This window comes from Haemaphysalis longicornis, unplaced genomic scaffold, assembly GCF_048455015.1.
Source record: "Haemaphysalis longicornis isolate Haplotype H1 unplaced genomic scaffold, Haemaphysalis longicornis Haplotype H1 scaffold_8, whole genome shotgun sequence".
Taxonomy (NCBI): Eukaryota; Metazoa; Arthropoda; class Arachnida; order Ixodida; family Ixodidae; genus Haemaphysalis; species Haemaphysalis longicornis.
In genome coordinates, this window is record NW_027526445.1 from 6,852,412 (window position 1) to 6,867,885 (window position 15,474).

General features: G+C 47.7%; 1 protein-coding gene across 1 annotated transcript in view; it reads left to right on the forward strand.

Annotated features, from left to right (window-relative positions):
* LOC144149914 (medium-chain acyl-CoA ligase ACSF2, mitochondrial-like) overlaps positions 1-15,474 on the forward strand; it is a 116,786-nt gene that overhangs the window by 59,388 nt on the left and 41,924 nt on the right. The window contains exons 8-9 of the mRNA XM_077681647.1: positions 4,576-4,724; positions 6,191-6,282. Of these exons, the coding sequence (XP_077537773.1) occupies positions 4,576-4,724; positions 6,191-6,282 (241 nt within the window). The remainder of the gene's footprint in view (positions 1-4,575; positions 4,725-6,190; positions 6,283-15,474) is intronic.

The window sequence follows — 15,474 nt, forward strand, 5'->3', positions numbered from 1 at the left end:
TGGGTTTTCTCGAGGGTGATTTTTTGGTACTTGCGTAATGTTTTCTTTTCTGAATTTACCATGTTGCGCGGCAACCTTTATTGCTTCCCGAGAGAGTTGGCAGAATGCGTGCCGACTGACACTGAAGCACAGACGAGTTCTTGTTGGCGTTGTGGGAGGGAAGCACCAACTGCTTGCCGCCAGAGGGACCAATCAGTAGCTTCTCGGCCTGGTGCGAAGACGCTCTTAGAACACGCGGCAACGCGTCCTTTGCCCAGGGACGAGCTTGGCATGCTCGAAATGCAGAGAGAAGGACCCTCGCATTTGAGCGTCTCTGATGACGCGGAGAGAGTTTAGCCACTGGTGTACGCGTCGTTTTGTGGACGTTACGATTCTACGTTGTGCTGGGAGGCTCATGTTACGCATTTACGGCGGGAAACATGGCAGAAGCGCGGCATGGGGAATCTTGCGATATCGAGAATTCCCAGCCAGTGATAATGTAGAATGCAAACAATGTTGTTTTAAACCACAAAAACCGAAATTAAAAATTTAAATTCCATACTTGCCTATGGCCCAAGCACATCACATCCCGAATGCACTTCACTGCTTTTAGTTGTTGCTGCCACCGCAAATCTCACGTGCAATTTTTAGATCCGGATCATCTCGTGCTCGGGGCTGTGTCCCTGCCTCCCTTGTTGCTGCCCGCCGCCCACACTCTACTGCGCATGCGCGTCTCTTCAGCCCCGTCGGCATTTGGCCTGACGTCAGTGCAGTACACTATAAAAAGCAATAGTTAGGTGGAACTCGAATTCGATCCCGTGACTGTCTGGCCGCAACAGGATGTACGTGGCGCTCTTCCCACTGCGCTACAAACGTAGACAGTAGCATGTGCTACGAACGCGCCTTATGTCCTTCACTCATTCAAACTACGCCAAGAAGCTACTGATACAACGAAGACATGCGAAGCTGAACGTCAACGGAAACGACGAACTGAAAACTTTAGAGGAGGATGTTGCATTTCCCGTGGGAAAGCTGTGGGGGGAGGCGCCACGCGCCTTGCAGCTAAACCAGAAAAGAGGTCGAAGAGGGCGGGCCGTGGGGTATGAGCCTGAGCACGCAATAAAGAAGGAGGAGAATCAGGAGTTGTTAGATCAGGTAACGCCTGGGTCGGTCTCTTCGGTATCTTTACATTTCTCTACATTTCTCTGTCTCTACATACGGGTTCACACTACATTGCCATTCGTGCTTCGATAAATGAAACAACATAACGGCAACACAACGGAACCTACACGGAACCCGTATGATGCTTCACATCCTCCTCATGGTTCCCCACGGGAAAATAGTGTAATTTTTATGTTAATATTTCAGACGTCATAAACGAAAAACTGCGTTATCAACCGAATAAACACTGATAGGTTGTTCTTTTCACGCATTCTATGCAAAGAAACCAAAATAAAAGTCTGGAAAACTTACCGCGGTGTCCCTTTAAATGACGACGTGCATGCGGCGCAGCAAACCAAGAAATAAAGCATCCCGCTGCCAAGTTACTGCACCGGCCCAGGAAATGGCGCATATGGCCGCAGTGCGCAGATAGGTGTCGTTGTGAATCGGTATGTGGAGAATGAAAACGAAGCCAAATGCTTTAAGCTGCAGTGATTGAGCGTTTGGTGTGCTGAATAACAGTTTTCTGTAGGATGGTACTCGTGGTTGCTTCCTTTATGCGATGACAATGGGCTACACACTTGTCTGTATACATCAACCTACTAGATACAAGTGAAAGTGAAAGTGAAAGTTTATTTTGTAACAAGAATACATACATAATATTATACAGACAAGGGTCCCATAGTCGACAGACTGTAAGGGGACCCTTGATGATGAATACACAAACAAATGTTTGAAAGCAGCAAATGGGCGTATCATCTTATCATAATAGTAAAAAGACAAGTGAAGTTAATCTATAATATACATGCACTCAACAGTAAGCCTAATATATATAAACAAAAAGTTATACAATGTGAAGTAACGTAAAAGAAATAACGGCACAAGCAAACAGGAATGTAACTCATAAATACGAACAAAAGCAGGATTGTAATTAAACCAGAAGAAACTCTCTAAGATTGTTTTTAAAGCATGTAATAGAAGACGACGATTTAACCGTAACAGGCAAATTATTCCACAATGTGATAGCTGCGAAACAAGAGGTTTTCTTACCGTAATTAGTTCGAACAGGTGGTAACAAGAAATTATTATTACTTGAAAATCTGGTGAAGGTTTTGCTTCGTAAACTAACAAGATCAATGAAATCATAGGAATGGTAAGAGTGCAATAATTTGTAAAAAAATACTCCCAGGTTATAGTGAAATACTGCATTAATTGATAGTATGTTATTCTGACGTAGAAGGCCTGAAGCAGAAGAACGACATGAACTGAACGTTATAATCCGAATACACTGATTTTGAATATGTTGAACCGATGAAACGTGTGAAGAGTACGCGTTGCAAGAGAAGTTACCGGAGGGAAAGGTATTGCGTGGAAAGTGATTAAGACCATCACGATGTGGGCGTCGTGTTATTGGCGCCACGGTGAGGTTTCGTTACGTCTGCGAATACCACAATCGCAGAAACTTTGAAAACCTACAAAGAACTCCATCTGGCTTTTCGGGGGCATGCTGAAAAGATGCAAAGGGTTGTTAACATTAAGCTAGAGGAGATCATCAATACCGAACAGACGCCGCTGTAGCTTGAGAAGCAGTCCGTGCTTACAGTGCATACGAACGGCTGCAATCAAGTTTGCATAAATCCTAGGGAAACGACACTACATGTTTCACTTGCAATGTCGTTCTGTACGGTCGATGGTTGCAAGATTCCACTCCCTGTAGGGTTATGCTGAAGACGCTGCCAAGAAATAACGTTTGCGTAAAGCGCTGTGCCATATCTCGACAAAAGGTGGATGGACAAAAAAAGTGGTCTCGTGTGGGCAGCCAGGATAACTGCTGCGTTCCCCATGACTACTTGTTTTGGCAGCTTCTCGCTGTCAGCTATATGACTCAGTAAAAAAATCAGCGGGTGCATCTTGCGCCAGGGATGATGCTGCAGTTATGACTGCTGGGTTTTTAACACAACTATGCATACTTTTAAATTTACTTTTTACCAATTTTACTATGTTTTACTGTTGCTATTGAATTTGTATACCTTACTTCCTATGTTACTGTGGCGTTGTACTACGCAAACATATAATGCTCTGTTAAAGCTCGTGCTGCTCACATGTAATATTTTTCCCTCATGCTTCCTCAATGCAAACATACTTATGACGTGTTTTTGACTGTTTCCGCTTTCACATTTCCCGCTTTTTAAAACTATTTCTTTGATTTTTAGTGTATAAATCTACACTGATATTTTTCTTGACGTGTAACAGATCCTTGAACTGTAACTGAAACCACATCTTCTTCAAGGGCAATGTGTTGACCTGAGAGACTCGTGCCCCTACTTGCTGTCCAATGTGGGGACAGTCCTCCTGTCAAGCTGCCTTTCAGTGCAGCTTATTGCGACTGCCCCTCCTCGTGCACTCAAGGAAAATAAAGTTTGAATCTTTGAACTAGCCTTTCAAAAAATGGGATAAAGGGCTGCTATTTAGAGTTATTGAGGCAACAAGGGTCGTAAGTAAGAGATACCATAACACTGAAGCAAATCTTTCCAACATTGTTTTGCCGGTTAATTGCAGAAGCTTGGGCCAGCATACCAGGATATATGGGCACTCACTTTTTAACGAATTTCATGTCAAACCTATTGCACGGCATTAAACTGAAGAAATCCTACCACTGGGAACAAAACGACGTCGGTATAGGAAAAACGTGGGGCGCAATTCTGTTCCACCCTCCTGTTGTTTTTTTTTGTGTTGTTTAAATTTTTTAAGTACGCGGAGTAACGAATTCGCACCGGAGTCCTGCTAAGGCACTGAAGACTTTCTGCGGGAAGAGATTGCTGTCAACAGGCTTTTTGAAGACAGTGCTAGTAAAATGAATGATCAGTAAACTTTAACTCCAATGTGTCTGGTAATTTTTTACCCACACTATGTGTTGCTGAAAAGTTTCTTTTGTCTTCGCAACTGGAAGTGCATACCTCAAAATATGTAGCACTCCCTGTTACACGTGTGCTTTGAAGTAGGTGTCGAGTAGGGTGCGTCAGTACGATATGTATTTAGTGCGGGCTTTATTCAGTAATTATAATGCCTTTAGCGCACCTATGCTGTCATGAAGGCAGCGATACTTCCTGTTATAATTTAAAGGAGAAGGGCAATTAAAAGGGAAACGTTTTTGAACTTTTCACTATGGGTTTAAAGCCAGGAAAAACTTGATAAGCACGTTTATGGAGCAGGATGATTTTTTTGTTGCCAGAGTTTAGTGCATAAGATAAATCTTCTGTCGAAAAGTGGTGACAATTTTTTATATAGGCGGGGTATAAAAATACTTTTTTTAGATTTTTCAGAGTAAACAGTCCTTGACCTTACCACAGTGGCGCATTGATATTGCCGAAATAAACGAATCCCAATGAAGAAAGGACAATTTTTATTTAAATTGCTTGTTCTTCGGCTTTGTAGGAGACCATTTTCTGCAACCCACTGCCCTTCTTTCATGTATTTGGACTAAGCGTCGTTCTGGGACGAACGCTGGTGACTGGAATCAAGGCGGTGATTCCCAGCCCAAGCTTTGATACGGCGTCCGTCCTCAAAGCAGTTCAGCGGGAAAGGTAGACGATAGAAATATATTAATTATAAACTTGTCTTCGATATCTACTTGCTTTTTCCTTCCATTGTTTATTCTACTGTGTAAAAGGAGAGCACTTTTAAACGATACTGTTGGAACCTGCCTACAATATTTATGCACGCCTTCCTCAGCTCTAAAGCAAAAATAGTTAGGATGATAGTAAACACTTACAGGGATGGTTACAGCCCAGTTATAGTTAATGAAGTATCCATGTTATAGGTCGCCTGGTGTAGCGTAGTACACAGCTAAATGCGAAGAGGGGAAAAACGGCGCTATCTACTTCCCGGCACCTCGCAAGATCAGAAAATATGAAATATTATGAATAACAATCTGACCCTCTATCATCGCTTTGTTTCTAAGCCCATCTTTGGCTGAGTCTAAGGTTGCTGTTTTGAATGTGGTCGCGGCGCCCATTTCGTATGAAGGCGTAAAACGAAACCACTAGTGAGTTAACAATTTGGAGCACGGTAGAGATATCCAGGAGGTCTAAATTATTCCGCAGCTCCCCACACCGGTGTCCCTTCATCATGTGACAGAAGGCACTCGTTACATACCCACTATTAAAAAACGTCTTCTGAATGTCAGTGAAATACATTACAAAGGAAGGAGGTTTATTAAAGGGTGAAATATTTACAACAGTGAACGCTCTCTCTAACATAATTGCCACACCAAAATAGATATTTTGGGAATGTCTGCAATCTTGGATGAGGGGAAATTTTGTACATCTTTTTAAGGATAGAACTGTATTCGTATTTCGATTTATATGGTGTACTTACCAGAAGCCAATTTCAACCTACCTTTTAAGACGAATATTATTATACTGGAGACATCTATAATGTTATGCAGTTTAAGCTCCGAAATGTCAGCCTAATTACTGAGAAATACCTCATGTGTCTGACAAACAGATATTTGTGTTGGCCATTGACATGTAAACAAATGGAGTCCGAATCTCTCATGTCGCAATGATTATGATCCCTCACGATAGAGAAGTTCTAATCTTTTAAGGCAACAGATACTTGATTCGTGATGCTGCCAAAGGCCTCGGAGGCTTGGTCTCGTGCATGTAAATACTGACATTCAAATGCGTAAACATCGCGAGAACTGTAAGACTCCCTGAAGATATGCGATCTTGGTACGATAACCATCTTGACCTTAGAAAAGGCTACGACGCCAGCACTTTTGTCTTCCGAAAACACTTTAGCTTAAATAGAAAAATGAATATTACACTCAGCCAACCATATTACATTATTTTGGGTCAAATAAAAAAAGGTCGTAGTAAGCCGAATTTCTTGTACTACTAGAAAATAATTGCCCTGGCGTTTAGGCATGTATTTGTTGCCATTTTGCGGAGATCAATCTTTTATTATAAATCATTGAATCGTACAATACCCTGTGTGAAATGTCAAAATTTATTAATATGTGGCGGCGAAATTCTGCTATTTTTTTCAGGTGTACTCACATTTGCGGCTCACCAACAACGTATGTGGACCTCATCAATAGTCCACTAAGAAAACACTACGACCTTTCTTCGCTACGAATAGGTAAGCGACAGCGTTGTACTGCTAATGCTGTTGGGAATTATACTTCAAAAAAATTTTCAGTGAGGCTGGTTTATTGACGATAGAATGAGTTTCCAACGTCAAAAACAAGCACGTCTTATGACTCCGTATGAAAGGTGAAGGGTACAAGGAGGCATTGGCCTGATAGGTGAGATTTTATCTGTGCTGGAATGACAAAAACCATCCTTTTTGACGGGGGATTATTGTGGTCGTGAAATTCCAGAAGAAAGTCGAGGTACACAAAAACATATTGACGCATGTTGTCGCGGTACATGAATTGCTCGTAATCGGTGGAATGTATCGATGATTCTGAATTGGTTTAAAAATCACGAATGGAGCCTTTTGAGGAATAACTATCTGGCAGTTGTTAGACTAGATGTTAGACTAGACAAGGATTGAGCAACCGATACAGCTGCAGTGTCAAGAATAGGTTTGTTTCACCATGAAATAAATTTACTCATAACTACCTTAGCATCACAATTCCCGCATGATGCTAAGGAATTGCCAGCGCAAAAGAGTTGCAGAAAAGCAAGCTTGCCATTCGGTTTTAAAAGTGCTTCTCGACACGTCCATCAGCTAATAAATAATCCGCAGACGTCCTTTGTTGTTCACGCCTGTCTTCTTTCCTGAGAACTGTGCGGAATGGTCCGTCATCCAAGCGTACTGCTGATACCTGCTCTGGAAGACGGAAGCATGCAACCTTTATTGGGTGCAGGGCTCACGGTCACACTACACTCGACAGTGTATATATAAATAAAATATTTATATATATATATAGACAGAAATTAGTGTTGGCAGTCAATAAAACCTCAGAAAGCAAAGGGGTGAATTCCGTAGGTCATAGAAACAGATGAAGAATTTTCGAGACAGGAAGGGAGTGGTGACGAAATGCCCGCCGGGTGGCATCCGAACCAAGACCTACAGAATACCGGTCTGATGCGATGACTACTAGGCTAGTGGCGGGGCTGCTTCCAAACCACTTTCTCCGGTATTTATGTGAAGGTATTCGAGAAGGTATTTGGGTATTATGTGAAGTCCTAGTGGCGCTGGCTACCACCCCCAAGTGCAGGGAACAAAAATACCTTCACATAAATACCCGATATAAGTTATATATATATATATATATATATATATATATATATATATATATATATATATATATATATATATAGTGAAAGAAGTCCACTGACACGTTTCCCGTGTTTTGTTGCCAACAGCTTCGGAGTTAGAAACTCCTTCTTCAGGCCTATATTTTATTTTTTCTCACATTTCGCCTTTATACTAAAATTTCTTTGAGGGAGGGTCACTTCCCTCATCCCTCCAGGAGAGGTCGCGGGAGAGGTGTGTTTCAAACAGTTTGAGCAAGTGCGGCATTCCGATTGGCTAGAAAGGCAGAAGGTGAGGGAAGGGGAAAGAACACGGACGAAAAGGCAGCACGAAAACGCGAAACAAGAAGTACACAAGCAAACACCAAATCAAAAACAAGAGTGAGTCCTGCGCGCTCTGTAAATGGTGTAAATGTAGTCAGCGGGAAGGGAAAAGGGCTAAAAAAGGGGGTGAAGGGAGACGGACATAGGATGGTGGCACAGGCATAGATCTTCGATTCGGTCAAACTGGAAGGCCGCATGCATGCACGGCCCGCCCAGTCGACACATGGTCCCCGCGCCATACTCGAAATTGCCTGTCCCATTTTCGGTTTTGTTTTACTCCTGGTTAAACCTACACCAGCTCTAGTATTTGCGCCACTTCGACGAAACCGAGTGGTGTAGCAAAGCTTTGCCGAGCGGCCAGCGAGCAGCGGGACAAGTAACACTAGGATTTGGTTTCGTTTGCGGCGCATTCTTCGACTGTTGGTCTGTCAGCGGTGCGGCGGTCATAATTCAGGCCACTGTGTGTCGGCGGGCCCGCGGGGAACGCTCACAGCTGTTCAAGGTCACTTATGAGACGGGTGGTTGCCGATTGGGCGGGAAGGGTGGTGAGGGGGGGGGGGGGGGTTCTATCCAGTTTGTTTTGCTTGACTTAGTCCCTAATACGGGGTTTCCTTTGTTCCTTCTTGCTTTCTTTTTTTAAGTTGTATACACGATCCCGGTTCCGCGCTCACCCCCTCCATCGCCCGCAAGGCCCCGATATTTGCGCCTAAGGCGCAGCTTTTTGCTGCAAGAATAAGAGGTGGCCCAGATCCTCATTGACGCCATGGGTGAATGCCTGGAATTTATGTATAAAGTAGGACTCCCTCTGCTCGCGTTCGAGGGAAGAGCGGTAGCCGGACTGCGGGAGAGTAATTCTGATATGCTCAATGGAATGGTCCGGCAGGCGCATATGTTTGGAAAATGGTAGATCTGGCTGTGAGGTGACATGGGATTTGTGGCGGTTGAATCTGAGCAGGAATGCATTCTCGGTCTGGCCAATTGCCACACATTTCGCAGTGCAGTCTGTATACGACGTTACTGGAATCACAGTCCAGGCTTTTTATTATTCGGAATTAAAATTTGGAAAAGTTAGCTTTGGCCGTGTCGGTTGGGGTGATGAGCGGACAAATTTTGCAGCGCATTTTCCCGCATGGGCGGCAGCCTGAGTGTTGCTTCGTGACTCCAATTTTAGCCTTAACAAGCATATCTCTTAAGTTCTTGTCTTTACGATACACTACACGGGGTGGGTCGGGGAAGATAGCTGACAGGTTCTCACTTTGTCTGACCATGTTGACATGCCTGCTCTGTATGTTGTTTACTCGTGGCATGTTCGCACCATATGTTAATACCAGGTTGGTCAGGGGGGTTTCTTTTTTTTGTGAATTGGCTTTTGACAAAGCTGACTGGCGGTCTGTTCGGCGGGCCCGGTTCATTGCGTCATCAATTATATTTTCTGGCTAATTTTGATTCAGAAGGATGTTGTTTATTTTGCGAGTTTTTGTCAAATTCTTGGACATCAGAACAGGTTCGGCGGTATCTGTATGACTGCGAGTATGGTATTACAACTTTGCAATGTCGTGGGTAGTTGCCGCCAAAATGCAGGTACTGCTGGCGATCCGTGGGTTTTTTGTTAACGGTGGTAGTGAGTGAGTTGCCATGTACTTTAAGGGTTACATCCAAAAAGTTGATGGTATCTGGAGATATGTCGTGGTTGAACTTGATTGATTAATGGAGGCAGTTAAATTTTGAAATGAAGTTCAGAAGGCTGGCTTTCTCGTGGTTCCATATCAATAATATGTCACCTAGAAAACGCCTGTAAAACAGTGGTTTCTTTTGTTGCTTCTCAATGAAAGGAGTTTCCAATGATGCCATAAAAATATTGGCGCAATTTGGACCTATCTTGGTTCCCATCGCCGTGCCACTGATCTGAAGAAAGTGCTTTTCGTTGAATTCGAAGTGATTACAATTTAGTACAATGGTTAGAAGCGTTGCGAGAGTTTCGGTATGTATGTTTATTGATGGGTTGTCTAAGCCAGTAAATGCAGCCACGGTAGCGGCGATGCCTTCCGAGGGGGGAATATTTGTGTACAATGAACACACGTGTAGCGAAAGAGTACCAGCGTCTGGCTTCCGATACGGTGATGGAGTCGATTAGCGAAGCTGTGCGCACCGTGATCCTCCACTTCCTCCCTTTTTACTCCCCCTACTGTCGCCCCCTGCCTGCTCATCTTAATTTCTTAACATACTCCCTGCCGCTGCCAAGTTCGTTAGGACCTAGCAGGCAGTTGCAGGGGTAGTGACAAAGTCTGTGTCCCACTACGACATGTTGTCCGACTTCCGCAGCGGTGCATGATTCCACAGCAGCGATGCTTGTAAGCTGGCTGGGAGATCTAGTGGGGCCTTCGGCTGGGTGTCTCGGTGCCGTCGATCTCGGTACACGGCGTTGTCATTCGAGCTAGGTAGTACAAGTCCATAGCTAGCGTCACGGACAACGAGCGCTCGCGTAGTTGTTGGGTCAAAGTGAGTTAGATCTAAAAGTGAAGACTACGAATGTTCATAAGGTCACCCGGGATAGCAGGCTGTGGTCGCGGTTTTCGGCCAGAAGGCACCCGCCAGGATCGAAAGGAAACAGATAATGCGGGCAGCCAAGTGCCCAGAGAACATGCAGCGAATGCAGTGTCACTGTGGTCGTGTTCATATCCTGTCCGGCCTCCACAAATCGATCGATGCGCTGAAGTAACAATGCTGTTTCGTCAGCGGACAAGGAGAATTTGCTTTGGTCGGGCACGTAAGCGTAGCAGAAAGGCGCGTCCAGCATGGAATCGTGTTCGCCAGAGAAGGGGTCACGACCATGGAAGCAACCGTCCTGTGTCGCTGCGTGGATTTGTCGCCTGCGGGATAGTATGAGAGAGGCCGCTGCTCGCCTCTGGAGTTGAGCCTCGCTCACGGAGCGAAAGAGAAGCAGGCGCTTTGTTGTCCCCTGAAGCGAGTCCATCTTCTGCACGAACTGCGTTTTCGTTGCTAGACCCAATGAAAATATATTTTAATCGAAACGGTGTTGCTGAAATGCTTGCGAAATGAGAGATGCGTCGCTGACGTAAGGGTCGCAACAGGGAAACTGGGAAGTCTCCAAAACAAGAGTCGCATCATCGAATCTAGGGTCGTGGCAGAACGGGTCCGACGTATCCATAGCGGTAGTCAAGTAGTGAATACGAGGGTTGTGGAAGGGCTGTAATGATGCCTCTGACGTGAGAGCCGCGTCGGTGACGCCAGCGCTGCGGCAAGGCCGGTCAGACATCTCGGGAACGATAGTCGCGTCAGCGATGGCGAGGTCTCGGCAGAGTCCCTGAGATTTCTCCACCACGGCAATCACGGCAACACACGGGTTGGGAGGCCGCTGGAGCCGCTTTTCCGGGCTGAGCCCGTCGGGGTCTCGCTTGGCGTCCTGAAAGGCTGCAGCGCATCCGTCATCGTTATCCTGTTCTTCTACCACCGCACCAGTCATTTCCCATACAGGCGGCACGTCACCCGGGACCATTGTCCACCGGGCCTCCTCGGGAAGCGAGCACATAGTCGAGGTGGCGATTCGGGTAGTGAACACCGCCCCCTGAGGTTTATGGACGGGGCTTGCTGAAAAGTCATGGCTCGCGGAGAAGCGTACGCGCGTTCGCAGGGCGCAGATACGCTAGTCAGAATCGATCGCTTCGCAAACGTCAGCATGAAACTCTTCACCCTGCAGGTTCTCCTGAACTTGAGCGTCGAGTTTGTGAAGGCTCACCTAGTCATGCAAAATGAGGTCCAGGACAATTTGTCTGTCAAGGGCCGTTGCTACCTGGCTCCGCAGCAAGGTGTCCAGAACTGTCATGGTCCCGGAGACGGTCGCTCGCAGGACATCTCAGCGAATACGAACAGCGTCCATAGTACCAGTCGATGAAGCTAGACGCTGGGGTTTCGAATACCTAGGAGACAAGGGCGGGCTTGGGAACGAGCCGAAAGGGGCGGCGGCCGAGGGCAAGGCTTTCATGATAAAGAAGTACGAAGGTATGCAAGCCTCGCGTGCTTCGGAGCCCCTGCGCCGTCGAACGTAGATCCACTCGTGTACCTGTTCCCGGGATTCCCGGCACCAGAGAAAGTGTAGCGAAATGGAACCAGGAAACCAGACGTCCTGCCTGCTCATCTTTATTTCTTAACAACACGTCCAGCATCACCAGAAAACACGCTGGGGAGATTACGATACCAGCAACTTCCTGTAGAAAATGGTTGGTATCTTTGATGTAGGACGGGAACGTAGGGGGGGGGGTGTCCTTAATTGTGTGAATAATGAAGCTTGAAATGTTTTTTCTGTCACCGTCTTGTTACTGGATACAATGGGTCTGCTCGGGCGGCTGCTCTTATGCAATTTGGGTAGCAAGTAAAATCGACCACGAACAGGATGTTCTGGTGACATAATTTTAACCATCGCGGCACTTATGTTACCTTCCGTGACAAGAGATTTGAGGGTGTTGTGAATTTCTCTTCCATAGATTTTTGTGGGGTCATTTTGTAGCTCATTATAGAATTGTCTGTCGCTTAGTTGTCGCATTCCCTCTTCCAAGTATTCAGACCTGTCAAGTATAACAATCGCTCTCCCCTTGTCCGCTGTTTTGATAATTATGCTGGTGTCCGCTTGAAGGGAATGTAAAGCTGCGCGCTCTTCTACTGACAGATTGTTGCGCACGGGTTGGTGCTGTGCATATGCCCGGATTACATCCTCCTGTACAGCCGCTATATACATATCTAGGTGCTAGTCTCGTCGGTCTTCGTTCGACAACGTCCGCGCGCGTTCGACAACGTCCGCCACTCAGCCATCCTCCAGCAGGTCAGCAAGCTGGGACTGGGAGAGCGAACCTACAACTATATTCGGGCTTTTCTAACGGACAGGACCGCAAGCATACAAATTGGAAACACGCAACTCGAGGAGCGCAAGAGAGGGAGCACGGGTACCCCACAGGGTTCCGTCATCTCCCCGCTCCTCTTCAATCTGGTCCTCATACCAGTGGCAGAGCGCCTACAACAAATCCCAGAAGTCCGACATACAATTTATGCGGACGACATCACCATCTGGATGGCTGGGGGCACCAACGGACACATAGAAGAGTCACTACAACGGGCGATAGACGAGGTCGAGGCCGGACTCGCAGACACCGGGCTCCGGTGCTCGCCGCAAAAGTCTGAGCTTCTAATACTCACACCGCCCGGCCCACGAAGAAAGAAAGCCGCCAAAGACGCTTCCCACATCGCCCTCCACGCGCACGACGGCACACGAATACCACACGTCCAGCGCATAAGAGTTCTCGGGTACCACATTGACGAAGGACGAAGCACCAACCGTACGTCCCTGAGCAGGCTATTGACTAGCATAGACAACGCCGCTCGACTGGTGCGCCGAATATCCACAAGAAACGAAGGCATGCGCGAAGCCAACCTTCTCCGCTTACTACAATCGTTCGTCGTTGGTCAGATCTCCTATACCGGCCCCTTCCACACGTGGTTGGCGCAGGAGCGAGACAAGATCAATGCTGCTATACGCAAAGCCTACAAAGTCGCCCTCGGACTACTACAGTGCACCAGCAACAGGGCGCTCGAAGCCCTGGGAGTCCACAATACCCTGGACGAAATATGCGAAGCGCAGAGAACTGCACAAATCGCACGCTTCCGGGAAACGCCGACCGGAAGAGAGATACTACACAGGACCGGACACTACCACAGCACGAACCGCGCCGCCACAACAGCTCCGCGGGAAAGGCAGGATGTGGAAGGCGGGGCTGACGCCGCCAGACCACGCGAACGACTACCACGATCTCTGTGCGAACAGATAGTCGTCACACCCTTACCTCGTAACACGCATCCAGAGAGGAACAGGGAAAGGCGAACGGCGAGAGCTAGGACACTGGCAGAAACATACAGCACCGACAACACTGCGGTGTACGTCGACGCGGCCCGCTACCCGCGCCGACCCCGAACCTACGTTGCGACCGTCATTCGAGCCACGGACGGTGCCACCATGAGTGCGGCGAGCTTCGCAGCGGACAACGCTACACAAGCGGAAGAGGCGGCGATCGCGCTAGCCCTGAGGAGTGCTCCAACAATCACCACCATATTAAGCGACTCCAAGTCAGCTATAGTCAACTACAGCAAAGGCAGCATGGGTCCTCCGGCCCACCGCCTCCTTCGACCACTACCAGACCCGAAGACCAACACTACACACCTCAGGTGGTTTCCTGCCCACGTCGGACTCATACCCGGCGGAGTGGCCAACCGGAACGAGAGGGCGGACGCCGTCGCGCGCGAGCTTACACACCGCGCGGCGCCCCCCCGCCTCTCGAACACGGCGCGGGCCGCAGGGTATGGCGGTGAAGGCGACGAGGAGCAAGGAAACGACAACGAGGAGAACGAAGAGGAAGAAGACTACGAACCACTACTGGAGTACGGGGAAATACTCCGGTACTACAAAGAGCAAAGAAGGACACAACCCCCACCTCATCCCGGACTCAACCGGCACGAGCAGGTGTTACTCCGACAACTACAAACAAGAACTGTGATTACACCGGCTCTGGCGCGCTACGTGTGCCCAGGACGCTTCAAAAACTACATGTGTAGTGAGTGCGCGAGTGAACCCGCTACCCTGTCCCACATCCTGCAAGCCCACCACCGCCACCGAGACGAACAGGGTTGCGGACGAGTGAATACCGGTGCAGTGCGCGATCCCCAGTACTGTGACACCCCAAACGCGGACACCGCTGACGCGTGCGCAAACGCGGAGTGCGCGAGTGATACGTGTGAGAACACTACGAGTGCGAACACTACCCCGGCCGACATCCCACCGGATGTAGTGACAATGATCACATCGCCGAACTGCGCGCAGCAGAGGCAAGCCATCCAGCGGCTCGAGGAAGCCCTCGCTCGGCAAGAGCGAACGGAGCATTCTGACGCCGGCGCGACTCACTACCGTGCTCATCCAAGGGTACGGGGGAGAGGCTGCGTGGCTGGAGGAATCTTAGTAGCTCGAGCCGGGCCACTGGCCCAATACCCCTCGAGGCCTTAACCAAGGCAGGAATGGGAAGAGGACACCGCCTACTTCACAGGGTCTCCTGATTCCCCATCCCCACGCAGGATCGTGCAATAAAGTCTTTCTCTCTCTCTCTCGGTCTTTTGGTGTCCAGGATTTGTTTGATGCACCAGGCAGTTGTGCTTTTGTGTTGGGGTGGTCTGGAAGTATTCCCGGAGACGTAGATTACGCGCGAGAGTGTCCAGATCCTGATATAGATGGAACTCATTGAATTTTCCGGAGGCTGGGGAAAATGTCAAACCTTTCGAGACAAGTTTTTCTTGAGTCGGGGATAATGTTTTGCTTCACAGATTTACCACGTTCGTTTGTTGTGGGTTCACTGGCGAGATATGGCATTGGGACCTGGGGTGACGCCTACGGGATAGTTTGGTTGCACGGAGTTGACTAAAAACTGCGGGGAAATATTATCGCGTTGCAAGTTCTTGATCTTTTGTTGTGATATTTCTTTCGTCTTTGTCGTCTCAAAGTTTTTAACGTCCTTGCATTCTAAGTCGAGTAGATTCGATTGCGACCTCTCTAGAAGTTCGACATCTAGAAGCTGCGTGGTCCGTCTTCGTCTGTGCTGTGAAACGATCTCCGGGAGACCCACCGACGCATCGGACAGCACTTTCTCCCATTTCGTAATTTCCTCCGGATAAAATGTGCACATCGAGGGTG